This window comes from Polyodon spathula, chromosome 19 (genome assembly GCF_017654505.1).
Source record: "Polyodon spathula isolate WHYD16114869_AA chromosome 19, ASM1765450v1, whole genome shotgun sequence".
In the NCBI taxonomy this organism is placed as follows: domain Eukaryota; kingdom Metazoa; phylum Chordata; class Actinopteri; order Acipenseriformes; family Polyodontidae; genus Polyodon; species Polyodon spathula.
Genome location: NC_054552.1, coordinates 28,657,529 through 28,672,526, shown reverse-complemented (window position 1 = coordinate 28,672,526; position 14,998 = coordinate 28,657,529). Strand labels below are relative to the sequence as shown.

The following is a 14,998-nucleotide window of genomic DNA, read 5'->3' as shown; positions in this document are numbered from 1 at the left end:
AAAACTCAGCCCAGGATTGTAAAGTCCTCTGAAGTAAATGGCAGTTAATTCCTATTGGAAACAGAACTGATGTAACAGGTTATCATCATGTATCGGCATCTTTTGAATGTTTCCATCTCGAAGGAGCAATTAAACCGGGAATAATGATTGCGTCCCTGCACACCACAGTGAAGGAACAGTTTCAAACACTGCAAGTGTTACAGGCCAACTTCAAATGGGACCGCCAATAGTACAAGAAATCTCACTTCTGTGGTCGGTACCTTAAAAAGAGCATGTCATTTCCAGACATCAGCAAGAAATTGTAACCTAAGAGCCCAAATGGAAGAGAGCATTTAAGCTATAGGAAGTTTTCAAAACCCCAAATGATGTCCCAGACGGAATTCCAGCACAGTAAATGCAATACGGACAGCTGTATCTCTGTTATTGGGAGTTGCAGTATAGTAGGCTCCCAGCCTTGTTGACAGCTCTTTGCAGTGAGAGGTTGGTTAAAATGTTCTTCATGTAATTCCAGAGGAGCTTAATAAGCCAGTATGAAAAGTGTATTACCAGACAGATGCTAGGGCAGCTGAACTGTGCCCAGGGCTATCCCTGAGCAGGCGTTGCACCCATCTGTCTTGCAGGTCTGCACACTACCAGCCGAGCCACCAAAGCTCAACTGCGGCACACTGTAGTTTTATTAGGAACACAATCGTTATTGGTTTTAGTTGAACACACAGCAGCTTCCAAGGAAAGTTTTACTGTGCACAAGCAAAGGGCTGCTTGATTGAAGGGGAATGGTCTGAGCCTGAGCCCAAACCAGACCACAGGGAGCCAGTGTGCTGTGAGTGGGAAGTGTGTGTAAAGGTGGGGTAATACAATGCAGGTGGTGCAGATAGGAAAGTAGGGATCATAAAAAAAAAAAAAAAAAAAAAACTTGTTCAAAGATAATGAAGAAACTGTGTACAGCGGCATTGCGTCACACTAGCAACAGTTTCCTGCAATAAGCTTCTTGACAACTCATTTAGCCCTGAAATCTGAAAGGCATTACTTAACAACCACCATTGGATTACACAAGGGAGGGTTCTCCAGTTAGCACAGCACACACACTGCGCTTCAACTCTGTGTCCTTTAAAGCAGGCTTCTATTACAGTCCACTGTGCACTGCACACGCTCTGGTGCAGTTCAGATATGTTCCGTTTAAAATCTGGTAAGGATCAAAAGACAGTGGGAAGGGGGCACACTTGAAAATGAAATCAGTATCACGTATCCACCTGCCACACAATGAGCTTATGTAACGGGCAGTGTGTGTGTTGCACTGCCGCTACAGAGTCTGCCCCCTCTCAGTGTAATGAGATGAGAACCATGAATGCATACGAGCCTGGCTCTATTGCATAGTGGTTAAGGCGCTTGCTTGCGGTATGTGAGGTCACCAGCACTTCACATGCTCCTAATGATTCGCTTACCTTCCATCAAACAAGCTACGTCTGCAGCAATTTATAGTTTGCGCATGTAAGCTATGTATGCAGCAACTTCATTTTGTGTAGAATTGTGGACTTTTTTCCAGCAATAAATATCTAGGATCTCTGGTTCCCAAGTAGGTCTACAATAGCAGCCTCAGTTTTTAGCACATTTCACACCTAATTCATCACAGTCTCATTTGATATCAGCTGTAAAGCAGCTGCTTTAGACTAGATGCCTATTAAACAATAAGTTTGCTGTGCATTGCTGTACACTAGAGTTTGTGAAATATCTTGTCTGCAAACATTTTTTGATTTCCTGTATCTAAATACCTTCTTATTTGTAACTCTGCTCTTCTCTGTGGTGCCCTACAGCTCCTTACAGGATGACTTCTTAATCCTCCATGAGCAAGAATACGACAGCCTGCTGGACTGCACGTTCAAAACTGAGTTCATCAGCCTTTTGGCCAAGAGATTTGAGGAGAGGACCCAAAGGAAGCTACCTCTGAAGTTCAGCAATACGTGAGTAGCTGTGACACTGTGGTGTAACCCGTCCTGCCTCAGAGTGTATTGTTGGATAGGTATCTCCCCATCTGGAGGCCTTGCTAATTAGCAATTTCAGTTGTTAGTACCGTAGTACTTTATGGCTTGCAATGGTTGTTCATGTAAATGCAGGATCTCTTCTGAAGTTCCCCTCGTTTTCATTCATTGCCCTTCTTGCACTCAGACTTGAATTGAAGTTGAAGAAGGAGAACTGGGGTCCCTGGAGTGCTGGAGGCTCCCGACAGGTCCAGTTCAGCCTGGGTCAGGGAGACTTGGCGCTACTCAAGCCCACCAGCAAAACACTGCAGGTCAGCATTGGACCCGGACTGCCAAAGAACACACGTGAGTAACTTGCGTCAAGGTTTTCTTTTGTTTAATTTATGAACACACAGTTAATTACTCTTGTGTTACCCCGTAATTCATGCTTTTAATGTAAACCTTTCCAGGGACCCGTTTACCATTGCATAAAACTCCATCACAAGCCATGCATAATATGACCACGTAACAGGACCCACAGTCTTCAGAGGCAGATAATGGACTGATTAAAACTACACAGAGCAACAACGGGCCCCTTTGCTCTGGCGATTACCAACATAGAGTAGCAGTGCATAGACTCTCATGCATGCCAGCAGTGCATATTAGTAGCAGACATGCCTTCTAATGCAGATGAGCCGAAACCATACTAAATCAATCGACAAGGTGACACATTAATAGCCCGTACACGTACCTGTATGCCTGTACCGTATCATCTTGTGGCAAGGCTGCCAAATATGTGTAATCCAGTTATTTATGCATAAAACTAAATGGCAGCTACATAGACATAAGGAGCAACTAAAAATAGTGTATTACTGAAGTTCGAGTGTGCAATCTGCCTTTTGAAACGTAATCGTTTTCAACTGACTGCTTCCAGGCCCTTCCAGAAAGAGCTTAACACAGAGCAGAGGCGTTTCAAGAAAGCAGCAAAACTTCCCTGCCCGAGCCGCCCCAGCACCCCCAGGTAAGGGTACCATGCTGTTTAATAGAGCGTTACGGCAGGGTGATGATATCCTAGCGAGCGAGACACCCTCTAGGGAGCAGCCACCGGACCAATCTACCTTCTATAAAGGAGTGCTGACAGGCTGAAATGTGTTCTAGAATACAAAGAAGCCCTTTTTAGAAATCCCCCCCGTTGTCATTTGAATACCTTAACAGGTAACACAAAGGCAGGTTTCCATCAGAATGGAGTGCTGCAGTCCGTATATAACAACACCCACCATCGGCCGGCCCCTGGAAACCACCGAACCAATCAGCAGAGAACCTCTTCCGGCACGATGGAGAGACCCGCCCTGCCACAGCCAATCAGCCTCGCCAAAGAGAGGAACAACCGGCACCAGCCCAACCTGGACTTCCTGCGGGTACCAGACCAGGGAGCAGCAGGGTAAGAGCCACTCTCCCACTGTCCAGGGCAGTCACTGCTCTCCGCTTCAGAGAAGGGACTACTGTTAAAAACAGCTTTGAAAACCACTAGGATATGAAGGGAGCTTGTAGTAGAATATTTAAGGGATTGAAATTCCCTGGAATTATCCTGGAGTTTATTCGCACTGTGCAGAGTCATCCTTCAAAAGAGATTTAAAGCCTACCTTTCTGTTTCATTAGACACATACAGAAAAGGCTCAAGAAGAGACATTAATTCTAGGGTGCCATCTTTTAAAAAGCCATATAAACACAATTACTTGTCTTCCTTCAGCATGGACAAGGCCTGGTGGATACCAATCCTGTACAATTCCATACAGTGTTTTATATAAGCAGTGAACTATTTGTTTGCACCAGTAGAATCTCACAGAAGTCATGCTGGATTCTCCTGCTAACATCCCTTTGTTTTACTGTACTTTTTTTGTTTCAGGAGCGTCATTCAGCTTTAAATGTTCAAACCAGTATTACTCATCTCATAACTATTTTTTATTAAACTGAAATTATACCATTGTACATGTCCTTTTGGTATAATCTACTTAGATGAAGAATCTTCTAGAATGTTGTTCATCTAGAGTGTGTATTACTGAGTTCTGTGGAACTGTTGGTAAGGGACATTGAGCGAGCTCTATCTGAATCTGTGAAAACGTACGCAGAAAAAAAAACAAAGTCCCCCTTTCTGCTGAGCAGGCATGCAAGTTTAATTTTGGATAAATCTGTTCCTTTTATAGTATCCGAGCTGGACAGGCAACGTCAAATGGAGGAATGTGAGTCACGATGAATGTTTCTGTTGGGTGGTGGTTGTGGTCTAGCAATCGTAGTGTTCAGTAGCATGCCGTAGTGTCTCTCCTCTCTTTCCTCTCTCTCTCTCTCTCTCTCACAATTAGCTTTTATTCGTTTTGTTTTTAAACTATTTCTAACTGCCGGTGGCATGACAAGAGCAGGGTTTTACTCATCCTGGTAATTATCACAAACCCTGGGACTCATTAAAAAAAAAAAAAAAAGTTACCACCCATGCTTGGCACAGGCAGGTTTCATAACAAAACGAAAGAGACAGACAGTAATCTTCACAATGACAGTCAGATAGGATGAACCAACAGTCAGTTAAGTTAGACCCACTTGAAGATGCTTTCTCTGGACTTGCCTGTATTTTAGAAAGCGGCTGAAACAGATGGTAAGTAAAGAGTCTAATGTCAGCCATTTGTAGGGAAGTTTAAAGAAACAACGTTCCCAACAATGAAGGCTGACTCGCTTCCAAGGATGTTTCTCTTGTATTCGCCCATTGGTTTCCAAGTTATCTCAAGCAATTCTGATTTAAACACTCCTATTATCTCAATTTCAAATGTATTTTGTTGCAAAAATGGAAGTAAAGCCAACAAAGAAATGCGGACAAAGACATATGGAACAATTTGATTAGACCAAATTTGCCAATTTTCTTTATTTAACCTGGATAGAACACTTTCAGCTATACTTCTCATTTTAAGAGGGTGCTGGCAGGAGTAGTGCTCAGTACTTTACAATGTGACTCCAATGGGCTAATTAGAAAACTACTAACTCTCATTAACTCTGGTTTAGTTGAGCTCTCTCTGAAATGCTGACGGTGATCCAGTTAGATGTTGGAAATGTTTTTTGCTTTCCTAGTGGCCACATTCTTTTTAAAATGCATCACCACAACTCAACAAGTACCCATTTGATTTAGGGGCTGTTGGTTGATTGAGAACTTTCTGATACATGGGCTTATTTTCCAGGCTGTTAATTATTTTTTTTTTGTTCAATAAACAAAGCGTTTAACAAACCAGGCGCCTGTGTACCAATACTTCAAGGAAGGAAAATGTTTGTTTTAATGTTTATTTTTTTATTTTTTGGGTGTCTCTTTCTTTTGGTTTTGGTTGTAATCCCATTGTGTTAATCCAGCTAATAGATTGAGTAAATAAAATGAATTTGCATACTAGATTACACTTTATAACAAGCAAGGCTTTTGACCAGTTAAAGCTGTTTTCAAAGGGTATAGTGCCATCTGCTGGCTTAAAATGGAATTTGAAAATGTAATTTAGTATTGAAGTCAAGCCTTCTATGGCTTGGCTGAGACTTATCCATTGTGCATTCTACTTCAGTTTGTCCTTGAATTGAACTTGAAGTATGGATTCTTTTTTGTTTTGTTTTGTTTTGTTTTAACTTGGAACTAAGACTGAAAGCACTGATATCGTATTGTGGGTGTTAATCCAATTTTTTATTTTTTTTATTTTTTTTTTTAAATCAGTAACCATGTAGCCATCCAGTGATCACAAACCGTGGTTTATAATTAATATATATTAAATTTCTGAATGAACTAGAACCAGTAGAAGATACGAAAGTGCTTGTGATGAAAGAAAGGCCAGTAGACCTGTCCCGTAGATCTGCATTTTAAAGCTTGTCCTTGACATCTGGGTAATCAAGCTTAACAGTAGCTGCTACTTCAAGTTTGCTTCTCCTCTAACAGTAAAAGTCCTGTTATTTTTTTTTATATAAAAAAAATGACAGGACAGTGCAACATTCTAATGCATTTAACATGATCATTTTATTTTTTGGACTTCATTCCTATTTCTCTCTCGCCAGCGCTCACAGGCAGATGACTAGCCGCCCCACCCCTGGCGGCGGCAGACCCAAGCCCCTGCCCAAACCAAAGCCCCAGGTGCCCCAGTGCAAAGCGCTGTATGCCTACGATGCTCAAGACACAGACGAGCTCAGCTTCAATGCAGAGGACATCATAGAAATCATAAAAGAAGGTGGGTCTGTTTTCTTAAACCTCTGAACCTGCTAGCCTCTAATTGCGTCCAGAAATGAGAAACTGAAGTAAAATGCAGAAAATAAAGTTTTGTACTAGTTTAATAGCAGTATTGGATATAAATAGTATCTTCAAATCCTGTATAGCCAATTCCAATGGAAAAGCAGGTGAAGTGAACATGATTTTCAGAGGAATGGTCAATTCTGCTTTCTTCCTCCTCTATTAATTCTGTTTAACTGCTCTGGTGGGGGGTATGTTATTCAATGTCTTTCTTTTTTTAACAGATGCCTCAGGATGGTGGATGGGGAGACTACGAGGAAAACAGGGGTTATTCCCCAATAACTACGTTACGAAAATATAGTGCTGTTTTAGACTCAAACCAAAAGAAGGAATGCCAGCCGTCTAAACCAAAAAGAAAGCGGGCTTGTGAGATATCCGTTTTACCTGCGCAAAGCAAGCGGTTCTTGAAAACTGTTCTAACAGAAAACTACGACTCACATGCTGATTTTTGAGGACAGTACAGTTCCATGAGATGAGCAAGATGGGCAATTCCCTCTTGGAGTTAGGTTAGCTACACCCCTGTTGTGAGCACTGAACAAAACTATTTATTGTATTTATAGCTTTTTTTTTTTCTTTTGTTTCCTTGCAAATATAACGAAGGTAACAAGTTATTTTCTTGAAATATCTGGGACCATGATTTGAAGGTTCTTTTTGGCATCTTTATATTATCTGTACCTATTATTCCTATCCAGATCTGTTGACAAAAACGATTGAATATATTTGCTGCTATACTTGAAATAATAAATAGTATTGCCAACCCAAAGTGAATACTTGGTATTTATGCTACCAAGCTCTAACCATGACATTGATAGTTTTACTGTAGGTCTTGTAGAAAACGGAAGTCCTGCAGCAGCTGTCTTCACTGTAATGATGTTCAAGTTATGTACTCTATTTTCCTTGAACACAGTGGAATGGGGACCTATGGTTATAAACTTAATGCATTTTTTCCTGCATCATTAGTGTATCGAATTGTATTTATTATGTTACAATAGGAAGAAAAACTTAAGGACCAATATATTATGCAGACCATTCTTTTGGTGAATGACATTCTCTTTATTCCATCAACCGAGTCTATCAAACATTCAAGAACACTTTTCTGCATGAGGAGACACTACAGCTGTTTTTTACCACCATTATACTTTACTATGGATCTCCTGTTGACTGTGGCGCAAAACTCCCTTTTGAAGACTAGGGTTGCACTGCTGAACACCCCTTGATAAACGTGTGTCTAAGTGAACTTGTAGTCTGGTTAGAGATCTTTGTCCTAAAGGCTTCAGTGCAATCAACTGGAGATGGAGCTTGACAACCTCACCAAGTGTGTGGAGGAATGAGACACTGAAAAACCCTGGAAAGATCGCCGAAGCACTTTATCATCGCCTCTCCCAATGGGGCCAGAATATACCTTTTCCTTTTCCATACTTGTATGTGTTAACTTTGTCCCTTTGACACTTGAAACTGCTTCAGGAAAGACTCCTGCAATGTAACAGCAACTAGCTTTTTCAAATGTCATCGTTCTGGATGTGTTTCTTGAGCCACCAACAGTTTCAATCACAGCTAACTATTAATGTTTTGTTTTTTTCAAGGGGAAAATGCTTTCAGATCTTTAGTTAAGTCGCTTGGGAATTGAATGCAAGCAAAACCCATTGTGGAGGATTCCTGAAGAACACAGCCTTTGCATTAAAATCTAGAGTTGAGTCTCTCTAAATGTTTTCAACATATATAAGTTCCTGCCAAGAACAATAAAGTGACTCCAGTCTGTAAATCCTGTGTTAGAGATGCACAAGACGGAACTTAAGGGGTTAATGGAACAAGCAGACTTCTTTTCATGGCTTACTGCAAAATACGGTTTAGCAACATGATGATGATGATGAGTTCCCAAGACAATGCCTCCTGCTGTTTATAACTCCAACATGAAGACAACATAGAGGTGCTGCTCAGAATACAAGTGCCTTTTTCATTGATAATACTTTAATATGGCTGGTCCATATTTTCTAAATCTGATGTGTAAGAAGCCATTTGTCGCTTTTGCTTGTACATTATAAAAGATGATCCTTTATAAAAATGTTAAACGCTAGAAATGTATATGAATGTATGTAGTACTCAATTGCACTTATTCTCTCTAGTTTTAGTTTGTTTCTGTTGGTAGAATAAAACCTGGTACTCAGTAGGCGCTATTCCATAAAGCAGTAAAAACTTGTTATATAGATATACAATTTGGTAGGTGTGTTGACAATGACATCATAAATAAATGCATCAAATTATTTGCTGTGGTATTTTATTTAATCAGGTTTGGTGCACTATAGATATCCATAGTCTCTAGCAGCAGGTCGTGTCTTCAAGATTATTGTGTACTCCATTTCCAGTGTGTGTGCTTCTTTGAGAAATGCAGCTCTAACAAAATAAACAGCAGACTAACCAAACATATTTGGTTGGTTGGGTTAAAACAGAGTAAAATTGCTGTTTGAAACCAAACACTAAAACTAGATTAAATTGTAAAAGGGCAAATCTAACATTGTTGGGGTGCAAAATTTGAATCTAGGATCAACTTTAATCTTAACAGGGACAGCTTTGAAGTGAGCTAAATGACCTGCCATCGTGACCCTTAAATATAAGAACGCTCCGCATGTTATTTTCAGAACTGTAAATAAAAGCAAGAGTTATTATATTAATTCAAACCATCTAATAAACCAACTCTAAATTCAAACCATCTAATATGTTTGGAGGCAACTTGGCAAAAACACAGGACTTTAGAATCATAATAAATGATAGCTACCAGGTACAGTAAATGGAAAGGTTCAATGCTAATAGCATTATACAGAACACATGAAAGTATGGCTGTCTGAATATTGCATAATATCTGCAGGTACAAGTGAATTGATTGTCCAGTAAAATCAAGCAGTGGTTGTAAAAGTTAAGCTGTGATGGTAATGTATCAATAAGATTGTTCCCCATTTTATAAGCATAAGTTATTTGAAAGTTTGATAAGCATTTATTGTCATTCAGCGCATGGGGCTAGCAAGGCAACTAAGAACTGTGCATCATTAACACATATGGCAACTGAACATGGATGTTATTTTGGTAAAGCAAAACAAATCAGAATAAGAAATGCAGTGCCACTTCCAAAACGCCAATTGAGAGCCTATACAACTGGATACAAGCACAGAATGAACCAAAGAGCCCTGACACCCCTTCTAAACAAACTGAACACTGCATCCAACAACTAACAAAACCAAGATCAGTATTGAAGACAACTCAAAGCCTGCAACAAGGCATTAATGCAAATATAACCAATTTGGAAAGTGCAGAACAGCTGTAATGTAGTAGGCTCAGATAACATCGAAAGTCCATTACCCAAACTGCACCACAGGAGTGTTCAGATAGAGGAAATTAAAACTTAACTGTTGACTAGTCAAGAAACTAGATATAATTAGGGCTTCTGATTGTAACCTATAAACCAAGAATATGCAATACAAAAAAAAAAAAAAAAAAAAAAAAAAAAACCCCCACACACAACTTGGTGGACAGCTAGTCAACACCAGAAATAGTTACTCAATTCACCTCTTCCATTTAGACATGTAAAAATTAAAACTACACCAGTGCAGTCAGGCAATGTCTCTCTTTCCTGACCTAATCTGTTCTGAACTTTCAACCCAACTGCCAAGTGGCAGCAAATTCCTACATCTCTATTGAATATGTAGGACAACTGCAATTAGGTTTGTTCAGACTCAAAACTATTAGTTAAGAATGACCACATTGCAAATTGTGGTAAAAATGCACACCTACACAAACCCCAGTAGAATGTGCCTGTGAAAGATTGTTGTAGAAGTGTTAATACTGTTCAATTACAATACATATTGCAACAAAGATATCCAAGCATTTGAAATTACAGTAACATTAAAGTGCAAAAGTCCTGCCCCCCTAAAAAAAAAAAAAAAAAGTTAAGTGAAGCCCTAGATAATGCAAGGGCTGAAGCGCATTTATTAAATTACTGCACTGAGACTGAATGAAGCTACCTTGGCTTAAACTAATGCAGTTCAAACATTACTCACTTATCCTCCAATGCCCTTTCCAACCTTAGTCAAAATCAACATCAAGTGAAAACTGCTACTAAATTTGTAACATGCGATTGTAGATTACAGTTAGTGTAAACTGAAATTTTACACCTTACTGTGAACCACTCAATTACTCAGTATAACAAGTTCCCTAGAATCAGGGATAACTCTTTCCTAGGACAACCCCCACCCCGCAAGAGAAGTGGTCCTTACTTAAAAAAAGTTACTTTATTTTTGTACAAACAAAAATAACAATCCAAGAACTGAATTAAAATACATAAAAACAATTTACAGAAAGCAGCAGCATTGCCCATTCAGGCTTTTGGGTTGACAAAGTGCAAACAGTAGTTGATTTCACAGAATAACCTATCAGATGTTGCCAAGTAGTGGTGCAGCAAGTGCCTTGAGGGCAGGAGACTTCAGCTGTGAAATAGCGCTTATTCTCATTAATTTGCTACTTGCATATTTGTTCTTGATAGCCTGCAAAAGAAAAGAATTAGATGTGAAAGCCAACCCCCACATTTTGGCAAATTCACTAGAACAGAGACTGTCAGTTACATTAGTAACTAAGGAAGCCACACAAGCATAGGATGTTTTGCAGCAATTAAATTAGCTATCCCACCAAAGCATTGCAAAAAGGAACCAAGTGCATCAGATCTGCCGCTTGATATCTGGAGAAGAGAAACACTTACTGTGTGCTTGGTCAGGCCTTCATTAACTTTCACCACATTTTTGGCCATATGCTGCATTATGGACTTTAGATCCTCTTCCGAATAGCCAGTGTAGCTCTGCTGAGCCATGGACTGAAAAACAGGTCAATATGAAGCTCACCTGGTACAAATACAAGGTCAGCTTTTCATGCATCAAATAACAGGTTGTACACTTTAAAATGACCCTAGTTGCATTTACAGGTAGGTTTAAGTGCAAATTAGTTATACAATTACCCATTTGCTTCCATCCAAGAGAAGCTGCGACAAGCAAAGGGCAGCAGCTGCTATCTCAGAAGGGTGTTGGTGCAGCAAGTCATAGTCCAGCAGGGTTAGCTCCATCAGGTACTTTGCTAGAGTATGTTTCTCAGCATCAGCCTGCAGAAGGAGACAACATTAAGCCACAAGTACAGCCTTGATTTCTGTAGAGTAAAAGGAGACCTGTGTAGATCAAAACAAACACTTTGGGCTTGAACTCCCCCCCCCCAAAAAAAAAAAAACGCACAAAACCGCCTTTAAATTAGTTAAGCTGTCAAAAGCTAGCAATTGATAGATTCACACAATATAATTAGATTCTAAAATTGACTTTCTATCAGATTACATTCTGTACTGGGTATCTTATGCTGAAAATGTCAGGACTACTGTTAAACTAGTAAAAACAAAAGCACAACAGTAAACAAGGCAACCACTTGAAATAAAATTAGGATCATTGGAGCAATAAAACGGTCAAATTGTTTGAAAACTTAAGCAGAACATAAAAGTTAAGCTCAGTCAAGATATGAAGGTAAATGTGACTCAACAGCTTTTGGGTTTAATTAGGAAACAACCTCCTCAAAATAGCTTAAGGGAAGTCATGTAATCATAAAACCCAAAGATGTGAAGCCCTCACTATCTTACACTTACACAGCCAGCCTTTGAAGCCCTCCTGAGAAAGTGCAGGGGAAGTGGACGTCCCAACTCAAAGTTCAGCTCCTTCAGGATGAGCATTTCCATTTCACGGATTTGAGATTTGGAGAAAGCATTATCTGTGATATAAACAAAGTCTCCGATCTCAGGAGCATACATCTCTTCATACTTTGAAGCAACCAACATGGCCGTCACACCAACCAACTGAAGCTTTTTGCGAGAAACGGGCTGGACCTGGTGAAAGAAACCGATTTTAGCCAATGGGCAACTAAATGAAACCCGTTTTCCTACAAGCTTGGCCTCCTTTGGGATCAGTCTAGTGATCCCGTTCAGAATGCATTCACACTGCTGGGTCACACAATCTTCACCAATATTAATCCCCAGACTAGAGCTAGCTACCTATTAGACTAGTTTTCAGCTTCACCTAGCTCATAAGTCACAATAGATCAAAATAAAACACTTCACCTGCAAGAACCTGTCAATTACAGCAATAGTCATGTAGAGAGTTTCCTGCAGCAGCTGGAATCTTGAGTGGACCTGAATCAGCCAATCAACCAAGATGGCACGCATACGCTCATTAATTTCCTGACCTTCAAGATACCTGGCACGGATAGACTGCTGCACCTGTAGGTTTATAAAATGTATATAAAAAAAATTCACCCCTTTACCAGTTAACATTTACTATAGCAGAAACACAAGTTAATAAATTATATACCTCAATTTGCCTTAAGTACTGATAGATATCTTTTACATATGCTGAACAGAGCTGGGGGTTTTCTGCATCATCAGCATCTATGTCATCTACATCCAACATGGCATCAGAGAAAGCCTGGCACAATTCCTCCTCCTTCATGGAGACATCCATTGGGGGCGGAGAAACCTTAAGACAAACATTTACTTAGTTGCCAGTTACCCATCTTGACACATATGCATGGCTAGCCCAGGAAGCTTCCTCCCATCTTACATGTATGCAACTCCCACCCTACTCCTTAACACCACCACACTTACCAGGTGTAATAACAGATGAGCCACACTTTCCAAAATCCTCCAAATGCACAACCAGCAGATCCTGCTGAGGATCTTTGAGTATCAATCCACAAAATATACCCATGCATTAGTATACAAGGCTATGGGCACACATGTATAAGCCAAACTACAAATAAACTTACTGGAACTCTCTCCACTGCAGCAGGTTGTTTCCGAGGTGCAACATTAGCAGGCGGCTTGGTGCCTGCTGGCCTGGTTGCTTTTACTGCAGGAGCATAGACTCGCTCAGTTTTCTAGATACAAGGAAAGATGCAACAGTTTCAGCAGGATGTTACTTTATGAAGCAAGGAAATACAAATGATGCCAAAATTGCAAATACCTTGATGAGTGGTGCCTTTGTTGCAAACTTGTTACTTGAAATCTCTTCTAGGGCAGGCCTCCTAGTTCCCATGGGAGCCTTGGCCTTGACAAGGAGGGCATTATCAACCTCTCTGTTCTATCAAACGAATAATTATATTGTTACACAATGCAGGATTCAAAGACACAGGTTCCAACAATTAGTATGGGCAGGGCCGAATGTTTGCCAGGTATTGCAACTATGGACTAGTCGGGAAAGCTTGTCGGCTACATGAAAATAAATACATTTGGAGCCAAATATGTAGCGGTCATGCTTGTGCTAAACAGTTAAGTGTTACAGTGCTGCCCCATCAAGATTAGGTACTTCGAGGAAATGTAGGCATGAGTCCCATTTGAGTAGGAATTCATAAACTCAACCCCTAGTAAGCTCGGTGCGCACAGCAAACACGGTCTTGGGCCTGCCTGATAACTGCAGTAAATTAATCTGCCAGAAACAAGTGAACCATGACCACATTAGACTATTCAAACTCTTTCGCAGAAAAGCGAGCCCCTAATTAAACCAGTTAAATTACAAGCTGGTTTAAATTTGATTGTAAACACGATAATATTAAGTTTTAACTGTAAACAGTGAACTTATACAAAAATAATAAATGTTTTTTTACTTACAGCAACGCGACGTGCGAAAGCCATTTTCTCTGCGTTGGCTTTTACGGCAAAGGTAAGAAAACTAATCAAGTAAAAACCGCTATACAAGAGGAAGGGCAAAAGCCTTAAACTAGTTAGTCTAATCTTAATCTTAAACCACTGCGACTCTCACACTGACTAGCTGTTGTGCAAGCAAGCTGTATGCTCATAACAAACGCGCCACTATTCAAATACCGCTCCGCGCGCGCTCATTGGATACAACTTCAGAGGATGCACCGTCTCTATTGGCTGGAGATAATCACTGGAATGCGTTGTCTAGGAAACGATCGTAGCCAACATTGTTCGCAGAGCGTTCGAATTATTTTTTTTCTCGTCTCTGTTCTGTCGTACATGTAATTTGCATTTGTATATATTATAAACAATTTTTAAATTTCACATTTGATTCGTAAAAAAAAAAAAAAAAAAAAAAAATAAAGTTGTACCGCTCATCTCGCGAGACGCTGAGAAGCTGTTCATTTTACGAAGTGCATTCTGGGAATCGTAGTACTTGTGCCTAACATCAGATAGGGCGTACTGTTGGTAACTATAAGTTATTAAAGATAGTTCGTGTACTTTTTTATATTCTATTACTTTATTATGATGTCAATTTTTTGGCACTAAAATTGATGGCTGTAATATATATATAAATTAGTATTATTTGTGGTTTGATTAGAATTGTGTATTATTTCAAAATTATATATTGATGTATTAAATATTTGCTTTCCGCTGTGGAAAAAAATAAATAAATGTGTGTGTGTATATTATATATATATATATATATATATCTTGATTCAGCACTCCCTCCCTCCCTCCCCTGTAGCGGTCAGATATGTTTATTACACGAATGCACGGTTCAAATTCACCCCTTTCAGCAGAGGGGCGGCATTTTCCAGTACAAACTGCAGGACATTTTCACCATACCGAGGAATTAAGGGACTCCTCGTTTACCATTGAGAGGTGGACTGAACCGTCCGGCACAACAGTCAGGTACACATAGGCGGCATTCGATCTCCTAGGGATATCAATTAGCCCAGCCTGCTTTGCATATGCAAA

At 39.9% G+C, this 14,998-nt stretch overlaps 2 protein-coding genes across 4 annotated transcripts in view; one reads left to right on the top strand and one right to left on the bottom strand.

The window, feature by feature from the left end:
- Nucleotides 1-8,513, top strand: part of LOC121294512 (unconventional myosin-Ie-like) — a 50,941-nt gene extending 42,428 nt beyond the window's left edge. The window contains exons 23-29 of one of the 2 annotated variants that reach the window (XM_041218296.1): nt 1,812-1,958; nt 2,164-2,321; nt 2,890-2,976; nt 3,171-3,396; nt 4,160-4,195; nt 6,024-6,193; nt 6,477-8,513. In XM_041218296.1, the coding sequence (XP_041074230.1) occupies nt 1,812-1,958; nt 2,164-2,321; nt 2,890-2,976; nt 3,171-3,396; nt 4,160-4,195; nt 6,024-6,193; nt 6,477-6,553 (901 nt within the window). In that variant the 3' untranslated portion in view covers nt 6,554-8,513. The remainder of the gene's footprint in view (nt 1-1,811; nt 1,959-2,163; nt 2,322-2,889; nt 2,977-3,170; nt 3,397-4,159; nt 4,196-6,023; nt 6,194-6,476) is intronic. The other variant, XM_041218297.1, reaches the window with a different exon arrangement.
- A 1,248-nt stretch (nt 8,514-9,761) lies between these two features.
- Nucleotides 9,762-14,148, bottom strand: LOC121294513 (G2/mitotic-specific cyclin-B2-like). 2 transcript variants are annotated; one of them, XM_041218298.1, is made up of 9 exons: nt 13,928-14,145; nt 13,284-13,400; nt 13,087-13,197; nt 12,633-12,797; nt 12,383-12,541; nt 11,915-12,151; nt 11,249-11,389; nt 10,997-11,107; nt 9,762-10,784 (listed from the first exon to the last, which is right to left on the bottom strand). In XM_041218298.1, exons 1-9 carry the CDS (start codon nt 13,949-13,951, stop codon nt 10,674-10,676), a joined length of 1,176 nt encoding a protein of 391 aa, XP_041074232.1. In that variant the 5' UTR covers nt 13,952-14,145; the 3' UTR covers nt 9,762-10,673. The 2 variants fall into 2 exon arrangements, with proteins under 2 accessions (XP_041074232.1, XP_041074233.1); XM_041218299.1 differs by having other exon boundaries at nt 10,692-10,784; nt 10,997-11,135; nt 13,928-14,148.
- Nucleotides 14,149-14,998: the final 850 nt, after the last annotated feature.

Excerpts from the sequence above, each read along its gene's own strand:
- LOC121294513 (XM_041218298.1), bottom strand. The coding sequence starts at position 13,951 with ATGGCTTTCGCACGTCGCGTTGCT. Across the intron at positions 13,198-13,283 it reads CAAAGGCACCACTCATCAAG|AAAACTGAGCGAGTCTATGC; the intron begins GTATTTGCAATT and ends CCTTGTATCTAG. Across the intron at positions 11,390-11,914 it reads GGGCTTCAAAGGCTGGCTGT|GCTGATGCTGAGAAACATAC; the intron begins GTAAGTGTAAGA and ends CTCCTTCTGCAG.